This window comes from Lepisma saccharinum, chromosome 16, assembly GCF_977018435.1.
Source record: "Lepisma saccharinum chromosome 16, izLepSacc3.1, whole genome shotgun sequence".
Taxonomy (NCBI): domain Eukaryota; kingdom Metazoa; phylum Arthropoda; class Insecta; order Zygentoma; family Lepismatidae; genus Lepisma; species Lepisma saccharinum.
Window position 1 is genome coordinate 11,654,785 of NC_139244.1, and position 20,659 is coordinate 11,675,443.

A 20,659-nucleotide genomic window follows, 5' to 3' on the forward strand; every position below is an offset into this window, starting at 1 on the left:
TGTCTCCTTGGAGTTCGAATTAAAAGTAGTCCAAAGTATTTAGCTTTTAATTTTTGCAAGTAACTTTGCCATTGCAATTTCAGCTGTATAATTCCTTTTGCACTTTTCAGACATCATTAACAAGACTGCAGCACTTCGTGTTGCTGACTCGACAGATGAGTCGGTAACAATCACCTGGTCCAATCTCAACGCAAGCAATCTCGCCATCCAGTATCGCCAGCAGGGAGCAGAATCCTGGCAAAAAATAGAACAAGTGCCGGGAACCGTCAAGCTAACCCTCGTGAACCTCAAGCCCGGAACGACTTACGAAATCAAACTGAATGACAATTCCACCGACCCTATACTCGGTACAACAACTGGCGGCCATGGGTTTTGTGTTTACAATGGAACGCGTTACGAGCATGACCACGTTATAGTGGAAGGTTGTGAAAAAACATGTCGCTGTGAATCCTCTGATGAAGTTAAGTGCAACTCAAGATGTTCGCTTCCATTTTATAGAAGAGGAACATTCCAATTGGACCCAATGTGCACGGAGCAAAAGACTGACGAGTGCTGTGTTCGGGTTGTGTGTGCTGGAAATTCGGATCATGATCCTTCAAGAGGTAAATTTACTAATATTTCTTGTGTATAGTTGTAGTACCAAGAATGTATTATGCCCTAGCAGTATGAAAATACAGGGTGATCAAAAAGAGGCTCAACCTTATGAGGAAATGATTTATTGTACAATGCTTGCAATAAGTGCTGGAAGTGGTCGCCATTGTGATATTCACACAAGTCAGTACAGTGAATCATGTTTTTAAAGACTCTTCTTACCGTTTGCTGTGAAATTGCATCAACACAGTTTTCAATATTTGCTTGTAATTCCTGAATAGTGTGAGCATGTATTATGTAGGCAGCATCCTTGAGGTAACCTCACAAGAAAGAGTCTGGTGGTGATAATTCTGGAGACCGAGCTGGCCACAACCCCTGAGAGATTACTTGTCCATGAAATCAGTGTACCAAATACCCTATTACGTTGTTGGCGGTATGTGCTATAGCACTATTCTGTTGAAACCACATATGCTGTAACCTGTCTGGACATAACTGCCACAGTGAATGTACTGCGTGACAATGAAAATTCACTGCTGTAACGTGTACCCCATGCATCCTCAATTATGCAACAACTTCATTGACACCTGAAACATGATTGAAGCATAGCAAAGACATAAGAAACAAACACAAAACAAAAACACAGCTAATGACATGTTTCCAGCAACATTTCTAATCAGTTTAAGCAGTTTACAGCCTCAATTCATGAAATGTTCACTGTTGCTCACCACCTAACAACCAAACATATAGTAACAATAATCATTTCCCAATAAGGTTGTGTCTCTTTTTGATCACCCTGTATAAAAGACATGCTGCATGAGTTCTGATAATCAAACCTTGAGCTTCCTGATTTTGAAGCAATGTGAGTTGCAGCAGAAGTATTGTAATTGGAAAGCTGGCACTGTTTGGAAAATTATTTTTTAAAAGTAGCCAGGTTACATTTACCGTTACTTCATCCAAATAGTAATTAAGTTACAGTTACTCATTAAAACAGTAACTTAGCTACAGTTACCACACAGCCAATGGCATAGTGCTAATTGCCAAATCTGTTACTCTGTAATCAAGGGGTTTGATTCGCATGAAGGCCCATTGCACAGTAACTTCAGAATGTACTTTAAATTGTAGGTCCAGTCATCATTAGCCTTGATATCAAGGGGTCCTGGGATAAACTGGACTTTTGACAAACATTGGCAGTTGTTGAAAATACAATGACAGAGTGATATCAGATGCTGTTTTCAGTGATGTTTGCAGTTGCATACTATTTTTGTCCATGCTTTCACACTGTAAAGAAGATCATTTTAAGTCCATTTTAAAAACAAATTGAAAATTGGAACTGGACAGAAGGCTTATACAGGTACACTAGTTGCCAGTAAATGGTCTGTCGTCTCCAGGATATTGTTGACAAACATTTGAAAAGTGATGGCTGGCCACGAGTCTGTCAGTGCAAAACAATTAAATCAACATGATCTTCAAGCCTGGAGAGGGCAAATTATTTTCCTTTTACCTTCACCCTCTGTGCCTCCACCAGGTATCGAACCCTGGACCCCTTGATCACAAGGCAACGATGTTACCACTACACCATCGGGGAGGCACAAAAGTTGTAAATGATACAATGCCATGGCGTTCTGTGAAATTATTTGCACCCTATTAAATTAATATTGATTTCAGCCTGCAAAAATGTATATAATATTTATTAAAGAAGCTTTAAATATGTACACAATTTAGTGTCCACGTTACTCCACTATCGTGCATGAAAGTTATGTTAATGTAAAAATAATTATATTTGGAATGCATTTATCAAGCATTTTCTATCTTTCAAGAATAGTTTATGTGCTTGTTTTCCGTTATTAATGTGAAATTGAACGTGTCAAAAAAAAATAATTCAAATCGTTTGTTCGAACATAAATGCTTTAGCACAAACTTCTACCCCCTTTTTGCGTAATTTACGAGGATAATAACGTCTTTGATACTACCACTACTAATAGTAATAATAATGTTGGTCCTGGGTTCGAATCCCAGCTTGGCCATGGATGTTTGGAGTATCCATTCATCATTTTCATCATGCCATCACTCATCCCCATCTTCGCAAATTAGCCAAGAGTGGCACAAGAAGCGAAGTAAAATAAAGAAAATCAATAACAATAAAAATAGTATTAGAATAACATTATTAGTAACATTATTTTTACGTATCAACATTATTTTTATTAACATTATTATTATTATTATTGGTACGTTTTTCAAGGTAATTGCCCCCCCCCCTCCCAGACTAAAATTTGTGGTTGCGCCTCTGGTGTCAGTTGCTATTCTCTCCTCTTCACTGTGAATGTGGCAACCAATGGTTTACATTTCATCCTTGAGAGAAATGGCGAGGTCTGACTGGCAGAGAATAAAGTATATGCTGTCTCCAGTGTTCCTGTCAGTGGATGGAAACACTTGCACCTGGACGGCAGCTAGCAAGATATTTCAGTACACGATAAACTACCTAATGGCATGAACTATATCCAGGATAAACCTTCTGAGATCAGGGGTGGCTCAATATAAAATTTTCACCTGAGCAAGATGGATTTTTGATGGCCCCCAGCACTTAATAAAAACCTTGACCATTTTACATATGTACGGGTTTATATAAGAAAAATAATAGACTTATATTTTATAATACTTTCCAGTCTTGGCTACTGTTAAAGAATAGCTACATTTATTGCAGATATGCATTTATTTAATACCTACATAATGATATCAAAATAACAGTAATATCTTAGCTTAAAGCCAACTTTTGTGGCGGAATGGTTAGCACAGCATGCTACAACACCAGGTTCAAAACCCTGTTGTTGTTGTTTAAAGTCCACTTTATGCACAGTAAGGCTAATCAGGACTGGACCTACAGTTTAAAGTGAGATTCGAACCACTATATGTGCCTCCACTGGGTATCAAACCCTGGACCCCTTGATTACAAGGCGATGACGCTACCACTGCGCCATCGGGGAGGCCCTCACTTTTATCAAATCATCACTCATCCTCATTGTCGCCATTAGCCAAAAGTGGCAGAAAAGCGACACTAAATAACAAACCAATGAATCTTAGCTTAAATTGCTACATGATTTCAATGTTCTTCTTGAAGGTTCGCATAACCATTTTTTGTAGATGCAAAATAATCCAACACAGTTATTTTTAGTGGTATTTATTTGATTTTCTCTGCAACGATTCGTTCTGGTTTCCCAGAACTTTTCCAAGCTACACATACAACAACACAACCTCACATGGCACACCAGAACTGTAGAGTGACTACCTATGTGAGGGTGTGTTGTTGTATGTGTAGCTTGAAAAAGTTCTGGGAAACCCCAGGATGAAACGTCGCAGAGAAAATCAAATAAATACCACTAGAAATAACTGTGTTAGATTATTTTGCACACTACATGATTTTGCAATATATTTATTATGTTATGTAGCAGTATCTTCACTGAACTCTTGTCTAGATATCCAACGATTTTTAAAACAAATAGCCACACTTATATAATCAGAAATAAGGTTTTGGCACTATTCAAAGAGGAGACACTGGTTTGGTGCACCTCCCAATGCGATGGCCCAGGCAGTCATCTGGTTTGCCCGGCCCTTAAGCTGTCCCTGTCTGAGATATAAATTTAAAGTTAGAATTGTGGCCATGGTTTGGAAATTATTAATTACAGAAAGTCACTCGGAAATTTTGATGTCTGTATAATCAATATAAATGGGTGTCTTAAGATCATGTTATTGCTTATTTCATGTTTCTAGTCCATTTGCTATCACTGTGAAGATATTTGCAACGATTATAAGTGCTTACTGTGATATATTCTACTTCTTCTGACAAGGGCTCCCGATAGGTATTTTCTACTCTTACAGCAGGCACTCTATATACTGTCAAGGAAAGTGGGGAGCGGGGAATATGCAGCAAACCAACCAGACAACAGCGGTGGCACCGAGAGTTACGACGTCGAGGGGAGGAACTACTGCATGCTCCTCGTTCTACAGGCTGCTGCATTTCTTATTGCGCTGGATTGGTCGCTTCCCCGCTCCCCACTTCCCTTGCCATCATATAGAGGGCCTGCCGTAATAGTGGAAAAGAGCTATAACATTATTGCCTTGTAATCAAGAGGTCCCAAGTTCAATACCTGGTGCAGGCTCTTATACTATACACTATAAACTGTAGGTCCAGTCCCAATTAGCTTATCTGTGCATGAAGGGAACTTGAAACAAAAAACTTAGAAACTCAATAATTCTTCGAAAAATGTTTCAATAGCACTCTAACGATTTAGATTTAGATTTATTTCATCCATGAATCTTGCATTTTCATGCTGTGATATTGGACATGTCAGTCAAACATTATAATATACATATATTTATATAATATAATATAATTATATTATAATATACTAATACAATGAACATCCAATCCATCAACCCACAAGCGAGTTGATGGATTAGATGCTTAAAAATTCACTCACTGAGTAAAAGCAATGGTACAACAGATGATTTCATAATTTCTTTTTGAATTTGGCTACTGGTTCAATAGTTTTTATATGATCTGGTAACTTGTCGTACGAGGTGGATGCCTGTGGATTTGAGACCTTTTTCAAATAGTTATGTGTTATGCATTGGAGTTATACCTCATGTTGTAATTATGTACTTCCTTGTTGGAGAACTTTTTTTTTTGCCTTCCCGATGGCGCAGTGGTAGCATCATCACCTTGTAATCAAGGGGTCCTGGGTTCGATACCCTGTGGAGGCACATAGTGTTTCGGATTCCACTTTAAACTGTAGGTCCAGTCCTGATTAGCCTTACTGTGCGTAAAATGGACTTAAAACACCAACTCAATCAATCAATCAATCAACTCAATTTGGAGAACTTTGACAGATCCATTTTTACATACCATAATAAATTAATTATAGGGAGGTAGGGTAGTGGTAGAATGCCAAGTTCCCTGAAGATTTCCCTACATGGTTCATTCCATTTCTTTCCCATCTTAATTCTTAATACTTTTTTCTGAAGTCTAAATACTTTTGTGCTGTTTGCTGCATTTCCCCAGAATATAATGCCATATGGTAGTTGCGATTGGAACAGACTGAAATATAGAGTTTTTATTGTGCTCTTTTCTGTTATATCTTTCATGATTCTTATGCCATATATGATTTTGAGTAATTTTCCTGCTAGATAGTTAATATGGGTGTCCCAATTGAGATTTTCTTGTATCTATATGACCAGAAATTTTGTGGAATTTTCAAATTTAATGTCTTCATTTTCTATGTTTACAGTTGATATGTTGTTGCTTTTACTTCTTGGGTGGTGGAATTTTATTGATGCTGTTTTTATTTATTGTTAGTTTGTTGCTGCTGAACCACTCTGAAAGTCTGTTGTCTGTTTGATGTTAGAATTAAGTGTTTGCTCATTTTTGCCAGTCAGCATTTATACTTGTGTCATCAGCATATAAAGTTGTTTTGGTTGGCTCTAAGTTTGATGACAAGTCATTTATGCCTATGATAAATAGTATTGGTCCCAGGATCGAGTCTTGGAGGACTCCACATGATACTTTACAAGGTTTAGAGAGGCCGGCAGATACAGAAGTGTTTTTTGTATATAAGATTTCCACGATTTGACTGTGATTAAATTTGTTCATTTAATTCCAGCATTACCAAAGGATGGTATGAGTGGGGAAGAGTGTACTTTCAAGAACCAGACATACTCCTCAGGCCAAGAGTTCTTTGATGGCTGTGAACTGCGTTGTACTTGCGGCAATGATTCAGATGTCCTGTGCAAAGTGAGTATATTTCATTAATATGTGTATCATTGATCTATGAAATAGCATGATTTAAATCATGAAAAAGGGAAAGCCTTTTCAATGTAAAGTATTATTCATTATTAACAGAACAAAGGATAAAATGCACTAACTTTATAAAGCAATGCTTTAATATCATATGTCACAACAAGAATGTACTGAAGAATTCCATAATAATAATGTATCATTTCAATGTGAAATGTGTTTTTTGTTTGCTTCTCTTCCACCTGATGTAATCAAAAGAGGTGTGGTAAGCATTGTGGTGTGGGATAAATTACAGTATGTTATTCATACCCCCCCCTCGCAAGGACTAAGAATTTGCAACAAGAGAGGGCGATGCATGGGAAAATTCTCCTATATCCTCCCCCCCCCATTTGGATACCACCCTGGATATAACACTCATATTTTATATACATTCAGGTCTCAATTTTCATTTCTGAATTGTACAATTTCCTGTTTCGATTATTGTCTTAGTCCCAATAATGTTTTCAACAAATTACAATTCTCTTTCACATTATAAATATTTCAGTCTTATCACCTTAAAAATTTATTGATTGATTTATTTATTGCCATCCACTTGATCATACAAGCAAACAATTAATATGTAATTTTAATTACAAAATAGTAGAAGATAATAACAGAGAACAGTAAAGATGATGATAGAAAAGGTTACAAACTTCCATTAATGGCCTAATCTATGTAAAGACAAACAGTAGTACAAACAGCCATGTACATACAAATCAATGAAAAATGGAATAATATGTGCAATTTTGGGAGAATGCATCAGTTAAAAAGACGTATGGGCTAAAGAATTTTCTAGACTGTAGATCAAATTTATTATTAACATTTATGCAATTCTATATTATTAACTGTGATGCAACATATTCATAAGTTACATATTTGAGTTGATTTATAAAATATATATTTAGTGTAGTTACTATGTTCATAAGATTTTTAAAATGCTTCCATATTATTCTTAATGGTATTGATTCAGCATATCCTTTCTTCTTTTTTTAGCCTCGTTGCACACATCATGATACAGTGACATTATCCTCAGGCTGTATACTGCTGGAAGACCCAGCAGACTCTTGTTGCAAAATTGTTCAGTGTTCAGCTGGAGATAATGGAACTGAACAGGGTAAGTCACATCTCTTTTTTACTTTGTTTTTGTAGTCTTCTAAACAAAAATGTTTCAGAAATTCCTAGGAAAATATAAAAATTATCATAATTGTATGCAGTACTTTGTTGGACTAACAAAAGGGACTCCATTAGTGGTGACGTCACAAGCAGACGTCACCACTGGAACTGAGTCTAAACAATGGGCAAACGTGTTTTCTTCCTATTCAATTCAATGGGATTTTCCATCGGAAAGGGGTAGTTTTAATTATTGTGAATTATTGTTATGAAACAAAATTATGATGCATATCATACATCGATGTAAAGATGAGATTTTGGAGAATATGACTATATATCACACATATCTTACAGAGAATAAGGTAAATAATAACCGGAGAAAATCATGCATTTTCAAAACATTCCACTTCCGAGCACAGCCGAAGCTGACCCGAAGCTCACCCGATCTCAAGTTGGTCATGCTGCCGATATGGGTGATGGGAAACCAGCAGCCTCAGGCGATTAATCCGGCGGCACTCAATGGCTATGATTCCAGATTGGATGCCTTTCTGTCATTCGCTTTACTCATTTTCCAACTCCATTTATTCTTTGCATTCTCATGTGTAAGGTATATGTTATATATAGACGCATTCTCCAAAATCTCATCTTTACATTGATGTACGATGCACATCATATTTTTGTCTCGTAACTGCTGTCACGATTCTTAAAGTTACCCTTTGCAATGGGAAACTCAATGTATTTGAATATGAAAAAAAGCACATTTTTATTTTTTTAGACTCAGTCCCAGCTCATCGTCTGCTGTGACGTCACACTAACGGAGTCTAATAAATACCATTTAAATTATGTTTAAAAATCACTATGACTCTTTTCTTGGCAATTTTGAGCACTTTACATAGTTTCTTACTTCAAGGTAAACACTTATGTGAAGTAATAGGAAAGAAACTGATACATAACTTTTCTGTTGGAACTATGAAGGATTGATTCAGATTTCTGATAACACCTTTCAAAGAAATAATCAAGAAACTTGACTCATAATGTTACCTCAAAATTTTGTCCAGTTGTGTCTTTTGAAGTAGAGCTACTTTTTTTTCTGAGTATAAAAATATTCTTGTTGATAACATAACTTCCAAGTTTGAAAATTTTAGATTTAATGTTGTAATCAAGTGCAATAATGATCTGTAAGGAATGTTTTTTTCATTTATAAAACAGCAATGTAAAATAAACAAGAAAGTGTGGGAAGAAATTAAGAACTGCAACTTTTACATTTATTAAATGCTAATTCAAATCTGAAAAACATGAACAAATATCTGCTTACATGTTTGGTTTCTGCAGTAACTTTAAGAAAATAATTAAAGAAGATAAGATGTTTTTCTAAAGAGCATATTTACTTGCATATTTTGTACCTTTTAGTGCATATTTTAGAATTTAGATGATATAAGTGCAAAACTATCCAGACCCTAGTAATTAGTATATTTGTATTTCAGGTACTCAAGAAGTGATTACTCCTTTTGATGGCTGCATTTACAAGAACAAGACATACCAAAAGGGTGAAAAATTTGAGGAAGGATGTGAAACTAAGTGTGCATGTATTGGAAACAAAGACTTTGTTTGTCGACCAAGGTGAGTATTGATGAAACTAATGAAATTTGATAATTTGGAAGTTAACAGTGGTGGTTATTAGGGGGGGCAAGGGGGGCAGTTGTCCCCCCACTTTTGCCCCCCGCACTATGCTAAACCTTATATACAAAGGTAAATATATTGTCTTTGCCCTCCCACCCCACCACCCTCAGTTTTGGAACCCAGTCGCCACCACTGGAAGTTAATAAGTTAATATATATTATTTAAATTTGATTCTTTGTTTCAGTTATCTAATGCTAGAAACCTCTGTAAAAGGTGCTCATACAGGGTCCGGCAGAGGAGTTAGATGGTTTTGAAATGTGAATAACACACTTAATTTTCAAAGGTACAGAAATGTATTACTACAGAAATACAGGTTATTGTATGCCATTTTTATTTACCACGACAGTTAGTGTAAAAAAAAAATAATGCCTTCAATTTACTTCTATACACATTCGAAGGTCTTTTTCCTTTCCATTTCAATGACCTACGTAAGATCTTGAGTCAGCGCTTTGTCCGTTTGAACAATTGAAAGAAATTCAAATCAACAATCGGCGATCCGGTGAGAAATTGGTGGCCTACTTAACTGTTTGTCAGCCAAGTAAGCATGGAGCCCTGGAATGTGCAACATCGAGCATTTGTTGTGGAGGGATTCTTCAAGACTGGAGAATCTGTATTGAAAACTCAGCGTCTTTTTCAACGTCATTTTCATGTGGCACGCCATGGGAGTGTATCAACTATGTGCAACACTATCCTCGCGTGGGTGAAGAACTTCAGATTGACAGCATCAGCTATGAATAGGTCACCACCTGGCCGTGTTCGAACCCATGGCGTGCCACATGAAAATGACATTGAAAAAGAAGCTGCGCTGCTTTTCAATACAGATTTTCCAGTCTTGAAGAATCCCTCCACAACAAACGCTCGATGTTGCACATTCCAGGGCTCCATGCTTACTTGGCTGACAAACAGCTAAGTAGGCCACCAATTTCTCACCGGATCGCCGATTGTTTATTTGAATTTCTTTCAATTGTTCAAACAGACAAAGCGCTGACTCAAGATCTTACGTAGGTCATTTAAATGGAAAGGAAAAAGATCTTCGAATGTGTATAGAAGTAAATTGAAGGCATAATTATTTTTTTTTTTTTGCAGGAACTGTCATGGTAAATAAAAATGGCATACAATAACCTGTATTTCTGTAGTAATACATTTCTGCACCTTTGAAAATTAAGTGTGTTATTCACATTTCAAAACCATCTAACTCCTCTGCCGGACCCTGTACTTTTTAAGATAGATTTCACACCATAGTGACACACGACAATGACACTTGGAAATGAACCGATCAACAGAAAGGTTTCACTCCATAATAGAATGATGCACTGCACAAGCATACATTCTGTTGACGAAATCTTCAGGTGGCATGGGACACGTGTCACTTGTTGTTTCAGCGTGAAGTCTCCTTAAGCGGCGGCATCTTGATTTTTATCTGATTTTTGTGGTTTCTTATGACGTATGTAAAACCAGTAAATTCAGTTTGTTGAAAGAATTCTGTAGTTTTTACATCAGCTGTCATTGAAGTAGACATTTTTACAGTAGATATAATTTGTCATTTGCAGGTGTTCTCCTGTGCCAAAACATTATTCTCCTGACACCTGTCTAATGTTGCCAGATCCAGACGATCACTGTTGCAGTGTTGTTCGGTGTGATGTGAACAGTGAGGATGATGAAACACAAAAAGAAACGTCTAGTGGTAAGTACTGCTGTTTCCTCATCACATCAGTATTATACCATCCAAACAATACGTAGAAAACAACCAAAGAATGTAATTGTTGAACATTGAAGATACGTTTGCTACATACGGTTACTAATCAGAAAATTGGCCTGCTAATGAGGTCAATTTACATCATAATTAATTAGCATGTTAGTTCAATTTTGTTTCACAAATTTTTATCTGTAGCGTTTGTGGTTTTCTAAATAGCCAAATTCAGAATTAATGTTTTCTTATCTTTATGACTATAGTTAAGTTAATGTAAGTATGTAACTATAGGTTTATAAGTATAGTTAAAAGTAAGGCTGAGCCAATGCCACTTAGAACTGATGCAGATATCAATGCTGATACTCTTGCCTGTTTTCACCAAAAGCGATTCCTTACAACAGTTCAAAGTAATTCAGATTATTTATTCATTTTAATATGTAAGTATTCCAATCGAACTATGCTTTTTCCTTAAAATAATCATAATTTCACATGGGATAATCATTTAATCACCAAATTCATTTCTGTCCACAATGTTGTTGACAAAATAATGAAAACTATTAATTTTGCATAATTTTCGGTATATTTAGACACCACAAAAATTGCATACAACATTTTTGTGGGCTCTGCAAAACACCCAAATTAGGAAAAAGTATAGACCAGCATTAGGGATTTAAGTTCCAATTGATACTTTCCAATACCAATACCACTGGTATGGGCTGAGTATTGGTATCTGCTCAGGCCTAGTTAAAAACCCTAGACAATGAATAATGTCCTATTAATATTGCATGCTAATGTAGAACCATTGTCACTAACATTCAGAGATTTATTGTTGAGTCTACTTGAATGCAGAAAAAACCCCAACTGCTAAAATATAAATCTGCCTATTATCCGTAGTAACGCCATCATAAATATTTCTCTGAATTTTTAGACTTCTTTTTTAACCCACAAGCCCAAGTGTTTCTCATAATACTATTCTATTGGCTGATAATACTTATAATGCAATCTCCTTGCAGAGTCTAATGGAAATCAACACACAACTACCGCAATGCCTACAACCCAGTCAACACCTACCAGTAACTCCACAATGACAACAGATGGCGCCGAAGGTCGAAACAGGAAAGACGACAACGCCACACTGTCTATGGAAGAAGCAATGAAATTCCTGGAGAATTCCAGCTTCCTCCATGTCACTTCGGTGGATGTTCTCAACAGCTCCACTGTTACTGTCAGGGTAAAGATGGGCAAGGCGCTGGCTTCCAATTTGGACATCCACAACCTGACGGTGCAGGCAAGTGAGGACAAGGAGAACTGGGTCGGCGAGGATTACTCTCACGAGGAAGTTGAAATGGAAGGGGTGGATATGGCTGCTATTCATATTGGTGGCTTGAAAGCAGGGAAAATGTACTATTTCCGTGTGCTGACTCGGGATGCTCGTAGCAATGTGGCGCAAGTTACAATGCCAGAATCAGGTAAGTCTGCCTGATAGTGGTGTTTACATAGGAATATGTATCATTCTCGGCATTTATTTTTGTATACATATACACATCTAGTAATCAGTGGTAGAATATCTTAGACATAGGAACTATTAAAATTCTAAGTTTGGCTAAGGTGCTACTGGGCTTTTTGCAAAAATTGCTCTCGATGAAATGTCAATTTCTTAAAAATTACGTTTTTTGTCCTAGAGTATTCAAGTAAATTTTCATGTTCTTTCTAGAACAGTCAAGTAAATTTTCATGTTGTTCCTTCTAGAGTATTCAAGTAAATTTTCATTTTGCTCCTTCTAGAGCATTCAAGTAAATTTTCATGTTGCTCCTTCTAAAGCATTCAAGTAAATTTTCATGTCATTCCTTCTAGAGCATTCAAGTAAATTTTCATGTTGTTACTTCTAGAGCATTCAAGTAAATTTTCATGTTGTTTCTTCTGGAGCATTCAAGTAAATTTTCATGTTCTAGGAGGAATTCTAGAATATCATAAAAGTTTGTTGAAAAGAGAGTAATTTTTTAAAAAGTCTTTCCAGAGACAATCCCAAGGTTCAGTGACATCTTGTTAGCTTAGGTGGATTAAGCACACAGACTAGCTAAAATTTCCAAACTTCATCTTAGACATTGATTTAATTCCTGTATGTACCACTATTTATTCCTTTCTACTACTAGTTAATAAATATAACTTATTGTAGCTTTTGAGATATTTCTTGATAAATTCATAATAATTGTTCTACCGAAACTGCAGTTAAAACGTTCACAATATCAGATCTTTTTATTATTAAACATAATACAAACAAACTAAACATAGCCTTGGTGATAACTGATAACTTGGAGTACAAGGAGTTGGCATGTGAACCTAAGAACATGTTAAGTCTGTGAATTATGTATGTTCTTAAAACTAAAATTATGGTCCAGATCGAGTACGAATTCTGTACTTGTTCCATGTAACTTCTTACTTTAGGTCGCTCAAGTTAAATGAAATATTTGAATCAGTATTAAGGAATATTTTTTTCCTTTACAAAAGCTTTATGTTGTGTATGTGTATTTATGTTGCTACTAACAGATTTCAGTTTCATGGTAACAACTTTATTTTCTCTGTTTACTCTTGTATGTCATATCTGCTAGCTTTGTAGCTTGTGATTTTTCATGTTAACATTTCAATTTCACTTTATTTTAACCATTTTATAAATAAATATAGCCATGTTTTTCAAAATTTGTTGCTTTGATATTCTTCTCTCAAGTGAAGCAAGAAAGCATTGCAAATTTTAATATTTTACTATTTTTATTTTATCTATTAGGGTGTTGTAATTGGGAAGTAATAAAAGATGGATAATATATAGAAAGCATTTGCTAAGTCTGGGACTTAAATTCATAAACAGTTTAGCATTCAATTTGGCACACGTAGGAAATAATACTGTATAGAAATGTATGTATGTATAAAATGCAGGTTCAATCAGAATTTGAACCGGGTCTCTGGCATACTGTGCCATTGGTCTACCAACCGGGCTATCAAATCAACCAGGGTATCTTGTAGAGAAAGGACATGTTATGCTGGAGATCTATGTTTGAGTCCTGGTCGAGCCTGCATTTCTTGATGAAATTTCTACATCAGAACCAGTTTGTCTCTTGTAAAAATTACAAAATGTAATCATCTTATCAAGGTAAATGAAATGTAAAATGAACATGAAAAAAAATTGTCCTTTAGGGCTAAGGCCTCCCTACAGACATCTGGCCTCTCTCCCACATGCCTGAGGTGTGAAATCTTCCAGCTGATGTATGGGCAGCACGATGAACCCCCAGTTGTTTTTATAGGTTTCAATGTCTGGATTATTCTACTCATTCATGGCTCCCCAATTTCCTGGCCAGAAATCTCAGGAGAAAATTTGTTACGCTTCCATCAGAAGACTCGAACCAGCAAGTATCCTATAGCCGGAGCTCAAAGTCTGGTACCTTAGACTGCACACTCATGGTGTGGGACAAAATTAACATAAAAACTGTTAATTTCTGACAATTTTACAATGCTGTATCTCTTAGTGGATAACAGGCCCGTAGCCAGAATTGATCTCCAGGGGGCTCATGGGTTATCAAGGGGCTGGCTTTGTAAATCAAGTCCATTTTTCAAAAGTTTATTAAATGAAGGTAAATTATGTGTGTGGGGGAGCGGGGTCATTAAGTTACATAAAGTTCAGAAATATCACACAAATACTACAATTTTTCTATATCTTTTAAAATATTGCTTGAAGTGTTAATTGGCTGCTACTGAAATTATCGCTTACTACACACTCCATACTACGTTTATAATACAGATATTTATATCACCAAGAAAAGATTGACACTATTCAATCATAGTGCCTAGCATACATTCCACTCCCCGGCCGAAACAATAAAACTCCCCTTCGTTCCCAAAACGTGGGAGCTGTTAACCTTTGATGCAGATGTGGAGGGAATTTGCATAATGACATCAAAGTCACAGATTTTTGTATAAATGGGAGGTCGCAATAGGGGCGACGAAGGTAAAGATAAAGAAGCTCCCCTGTGAAGGAACTTTCTGAAGTCTAGAGAAGAGAATCTCCTAAATGCTTGCCGATATTTAGACTTCTCCTTATAAATAAGATGAACGAATGTAATAGTGTTCATGCTCCCTGAATTTGCTCACAACATTGGTGAAGGATAAAATAATATCTGCTGTCTACATTTTCACTCTTTACTGCAAACAAATTACACAAAATAGTTTTACCTAATGTCAAGGGAGCTGACCCCAGTGCCGAGGGGGGGGGGGCTGACAATAGTTCTAGGGGGGCTTAGCCCCCCTGACCCCTGCCTGGCTATGGGCCTGGTGGATAATAACAGAATGTTCTTACAATTGGGGAACTAGAAAAACTACACATCAGTATTAAAATTGTGTGTATGAACAATCAATGAATTAATCCTTGTGAACAAGAATTGAAGGAGTGGGGGAGGTTTTTGTAATGTGTTATTTATATTGCAATGGTGTAAATAGAAACAAGTGTTGAAAAGACATGGCTATAATTTATAGAGATCTATTTCTACATATCAGTGAACTTGCTTTCCTACTGTTTCTATCTCTCTTTGTTCTATTCCAAACCGCTAGATGGTGGCTGTGAATTTGAGCATCATAAGCTTGATATTGGGCAAGTGATGTATCATGACTGCTCAGAAAAATGTACATGTGTCAGTCCTGGAGATATGCAGTGTGTACCACGATGCCCCATGTTTCTTGCATCCACAGTGTTGCCACACTGCACATTACGGCCCGATCCTCAGGATATATGCTGTCACGTTTTGGAGTGTGACGATCAGCAAAGCACACCTCTTACGGAAGAGACACATACGACGGATGCTCAGGGCATGTCGGTTTCTCATGGGTCAGAGGCAACCGAGAGCATTGTCACTTTGATGACTGATATGTTTGATACTAGTGATGTGTCAGCTATAAGAAGTGTTAGTACTACTACAGAGCATATACCTATGGATGAATTGACTTTAAGTCCTGCAGGAGTTGCCGAACATATTGCCCAAGAATCTACTGAAGTTCCTGTAGTATCAGATCATAATGATACTGCAACTGAAGCTGTAGTAGTTAATGAAAGTATACCTGCAAACTCAGCTCCTGCAGAATCTTCTACAGTCAGCCTGCAGGTTGAAACTAGCACTGCGATTTCAACAGAAAGTCAGGCATTCTTCAACAAGCACAATTCAGCTGTAGCTCTTGAGGAAACAACTTCAGAGCATCCTAGAGATGGCAGCACTGAAGCTAATACAGAAACTCCTTCCTATACTGGTGAGGTAATTCATGGAGTCCCTGTCATAACGGTCGAAACTGTGGTTCGTGGCAGGGAAGGGAAATCTCTGAACAAAACTTCGAGTGAGAACCAGGGCACAGAATCAACCATTGCAATTGAGCATGCAACCGAAAGCAGCCTGTCGAGGGTCAGCTCTTCAACTTCATCTTCTACTTCTTCTTCGTCAGGTAACTTTAAATGATTCTTCTTCTTCTTTTGTTTTCTCTAATTTCTTTACTGTATTCTGTATGTCTTTGTAGATGCTGCTTTTGCTTGTGTTAATTTACACTTGTGCATATGCACACACAAAGAAAGTGTGGTTGTAAGGGTTAGTGTTCACACAGCATAATGGTCTGTAATGTCCCCTGATTCTATCCCCTGCAGAATCCACATTTCTGGCATTGATCCAAGATCAATAAGAAAGATGGGCCTGTGTAGTTGAATCATTAGTGCTCTAACCTTTGGTGCAAGTGGTACTGAATTGGTTCCCTGGTTGGATAATGAGCACCCTGAGAACAATCAATCAATCAATCAATTGGAGAGCTAGCATCTGGCTACCATGTGGAAGCCCCGTGTTCGAATCCTGGAACACGTGATCTGGACCAGGAAATTTTCCAGTCATTTCCCTGTTTCTGCATAGCTCTAAGGCCCATCCAGCCTCATATAAATGGGTACCTGGGGGCAGCCCTGGGTGTTAAAGGTAGCCGGCCATGCTGATTACATCATCCTAACCATGACAGAGATCAAGAATATGTGGACCTCTACCTCCACATCACCCCATATGCCTTCATGGATCAGTCCGTGGAACACAACCATTATGAATCTTGTCACAGAGTAACTCACCAGTGACCGCCCTGTGTCAGCGCATGAGACGTATCAATTACATGATTCTTATGACCTTGTATTGTAATACATAGGAATGTTTAGCACATGTAGGGTGTAACTGGGCTCAAACTCCTTTCTCTGATTAGCAATCTTGGCACTCTACCTGTTCCATGTTTTACCATCAGCACCATAGCAATGCACAACTCTCATATGCAAATGAGTCCTGATAACATGTTGTATTTTCTGTACAATTCTAGAATATTTGGGCTCAGAAATTCTCCTTGTGCCTCATGTACAATGCAAGCAATTACCGTATAGCTTTTAACAGCTGTTCTGTACCACAAAGTGTAGATCTGACTAGATTCCAAAATATTTATGAAGAAAAATGTTTTAGATTATAAGCAAGTAGAGTTCAAAGTCTTCAACTGTAGCAGAGATTATCATGAACACACTCAATGCAAATAAAATGTGAATATGATGAATGAACAGAACGAACTGCAACTGCATAATACTGATTGTAAATACCACCCGACTGATAAATTCTTCACAGACTATTTACTGATGTAATAAACTTGAAACATTCACATTTCTGTCACCAGGTGGCAGCTGTAGTTCCGTTTCTAGGATCTTACAGATACGACGATGCATATGTTAACAATAACAACTATTTATTACTGCCAAAACGGTAAGATACAAAATTGTACAAATTTCTATGACATCTTCACCTCGAGACCGCCATTCTACCGGATACCCACAGACTATTCAATCCCGCGTAAAGTGAGCATAGTTGCCAGTCCGCAACATTCCCCCCTTTGCGAACATTACGCGCTAACAATAGTATTTCTACTTTTACACATACACTAGCTAATACTAAATTATTTTACATGTATATGCCCTTACATATTTTCTCCATTTTTGATTTAGTCACATTTTTAGTTAGTATATCAGCTTCTAGATTTTCTGAATTTACATGTTGAAGATACACATTCCCATTTGCTACATCCAGTTTTACAAAATTATATTTTCTATTTATATGTTTAGTTCTTGCCTTTACATTGTTACTTGAGATCCAATCAATTGCTGATTTACTATCAGTTTTAACAATCACTGGTCTATTTACAAAATTTCCAACATCTAATTCTGATATTAAACTTATGACCCATTTTATATCACACAAACCTTCACATAATGCAATCAATTCTGCCTCACAAGTAGACAAAGCAACCAAATTCTGTAATTTGCTTTTCCAGCTGATGACTGAGTTTCCAACCTTGTCAAGATAGCCAGTACGAGATTTTGCTTCTACTGCTGTACTCCAACTTGCATCCGTGCATAATTCAAGCTTACCACCTTCACTTGAAAAATTTAATGCATAATTGCACGTACCTTTCAAATATCTATATACTCTTTTTACTGCTGCTAGATGTATTTCCCTTGGATCTTTACTATACCTTGACAATTGACTCACACAAAAAGCTATATCTGGTCTTGACCCTACAGATAAATACATAAGTGAGCCTAACATTTGTAAGTACTTTGTTTCATCAACTGGTTTTGACTCTTCAAAATTATGCAAATCTTAGTTCAAATCACCTGGTGTTTTCACTGGATTACAATCATGAAGTTCATACTTCTTTAATATTTTTGAAATATAACCCTTTTGTGACAACTGATAACCTTCTTCAGTTACAATTATATCCATACCCAAAAATGAACTTAAGCTATTATTCTCTTGAATTACAAAATATTTCTGAATTATTTGCATTATCTTATCTATGCTTTCATTATTTGGACCTACTACCAAAAAGTCATCAACATATACTCCTATGTACAAAAGTTCTTGTCCTGTCAGTTTATAGATACAAGGATCACTTTCCGGTCTTTTGAAACCTATTTTGGTGAGAACTTCGTTCAGTTTCTCATTCCAACAAAGACCTGATTGTGGTAACCCATACAAACTTCTTTGTAATTTACAAACTTTGTTTTTATGCCTATCTTCCATGAACCCTTCTGGTTGTTCCATGTATATTTCTTCCCTTAAATTACCATATAAATATGCAGTTTTTACATCATAGAGATTTACTTTCATTTTGTAATGTGCTCCCACAGTTAACAATACACGTACTGATTCCATTCTTATTACTGGTGAAAACGAACTCTCATAATCAAGGCCTTCTCTCTGTCCGCAACCAACTGCCACCAATCTTGCTTTTCTTTTGTATATTGTCCCATCCATGTTCTCCTTTGTACTAAATACCCATTTGCTTGTTACAACCTTCATGTTCTCCTCTCTGGGAACTAATGTCCAAACATTATGTGATTCCAATGCTTGCATCTCTTCGTTCATTGCAATCTTCCAATTTTCACTGTATGCTGAACTCAGAGCTTCATCGAAGGTTTGTGGTATGACATCTTGTGCAAAATTTGTTTGTTCTCTTGCTTTTATCCTCTCAGATCTTTTCACACCTAGACTTTTAAGTTGATCTTCATTTCTTTTCAAATTTTCTTTGTGTCTTGATTTTAACACTTCGTTTGTTTCTCCTTTCTTCCGTCCACTTCTTTTGTCTCCACTGTCTTCTATGGTTAACTCATCTGTTTGTATTTCTTCTGGTAGATCTTCAGGTGTTAAGTCAAGAAATATGTCCGGTCCTCTTTCTTCTACCTTCGATTCATGCAAATGGACATTGCTGTTGTCATATTGCTTACTTTCCCTGTCTTCATCATGTTTATACTTCAAGTTGTTGAATTCTAGTTGCTCTTCCAAATTACAATTCATCAGTAAGCCTCCACAGTTTCTTTCATCGAACACAACGCTTCTAGCTTCATGTATTTGTTTTGTTTTGGTGTTGTACAGCCTGTATGCTTTCCTTTTTCTGGAATACCCAACAAATATTTCCTTTTCTCCCTTTGGTTGAAATTTGCTTCTACACTTCTTCGGAATATATCTGTATGCCACACATCCATATACTTTCATATGTTTTACTGTAGGCTTCCTTCCCGTCCATCTTTCCATTGCAGTTTTTGTGCCACCATCCTTGGTAGGGATACAATTTTTGATGTACGCTGCCGTTGCAACCGCTTCAGCCCAAAATTCTATGGGTAACCTTGCATCAATTAACATTGTTCTTCCCATATCTAGTAGTGACCTGTTTGCTCTCTCAGCAATACCATTACTTTGTGGACTGTATGGAACAGTTAACTGGTGATCAATACCTTCTTTGTTAAACAACTCTTGAAATTGACTGTTAACAAACTCAGTACCATTGTCTGACCTTACACTTTTTATACAATTGTTAGCTTCCTTTTCATATTGGCTTTTAAATTTTACAAAGTAATCAAAAGCTTCATCTTTAGTTTTGAGAAAGTATACAAACACCCTTCTACTGTAAGGATCTACAATAACATACATGTATTTAGCACCCCCCAATGACTCTTTTTCTACAGGTCCACATAAATCCATGTGTATCAAATCTAGTGGTTTCTCACATACATCATTGCTTTGTTTAAAAGGAAGTTGTACAATTTTTCCTTTTGTACATGCATCACACAATTCTAATTTTTCTGAAGTTTGCTTAAAATCTAAATCTCTTACCATATCACTGTCCTTCATTTTATTTAAATATTTTTCATTCAAGTGACCTAATCTTCT

At 36.6% G+C, this 20,659-nt stretch overlaps 1 protein-coding gene across 4 annotated transcripts in view; it reads left to right on the top strand.

Moving 5' to 3' along the window:
- The window catches only part of sas (stranded at second transmembrane protein), a 186,510-nt gene that overhangs the window by 128,129 nt on the left and 37,722 nt on the right, over positions 1 to 20,659 (top strand). For 3 of the 4 annotated variants that reach the window (XM_083137678.1, XM_083137676.1, XM_083137680.1), the window contains exons 5-11: positions 111 to 602; positions 6,246 to 6,376; positions 7,412 to 7,532; positions 9,013 to 9,148; positions 10,759 to 10,892; positions 11,912 to 12,367; positions 15,495 to 16,373. In XM_083137678.1, the coding sequence (XP_082993804.1) occupies positions 111 to 602; positions 6,246 to 6,376; positions 7,412 to 7,532; positions 9,013 to 9,148; positions 10,759 to 10,892; positions 11,912 to 12,367; positions 15,495 to 16,373 (2,349 nt within the window). The remainder of the gene's footprint in view (positions 1 to 110; positions 603 to 6,245; positions 6,377 to 7,411; positions 7,533 to 9,012; positions 9,149 to 10,758; positions 10,893 to 11,911; positions 12,368 to 15,494; positions 16,374 to 20,659) is intronic. The other variant, XM_083137679.1, reaches the window with a different exon arrangement.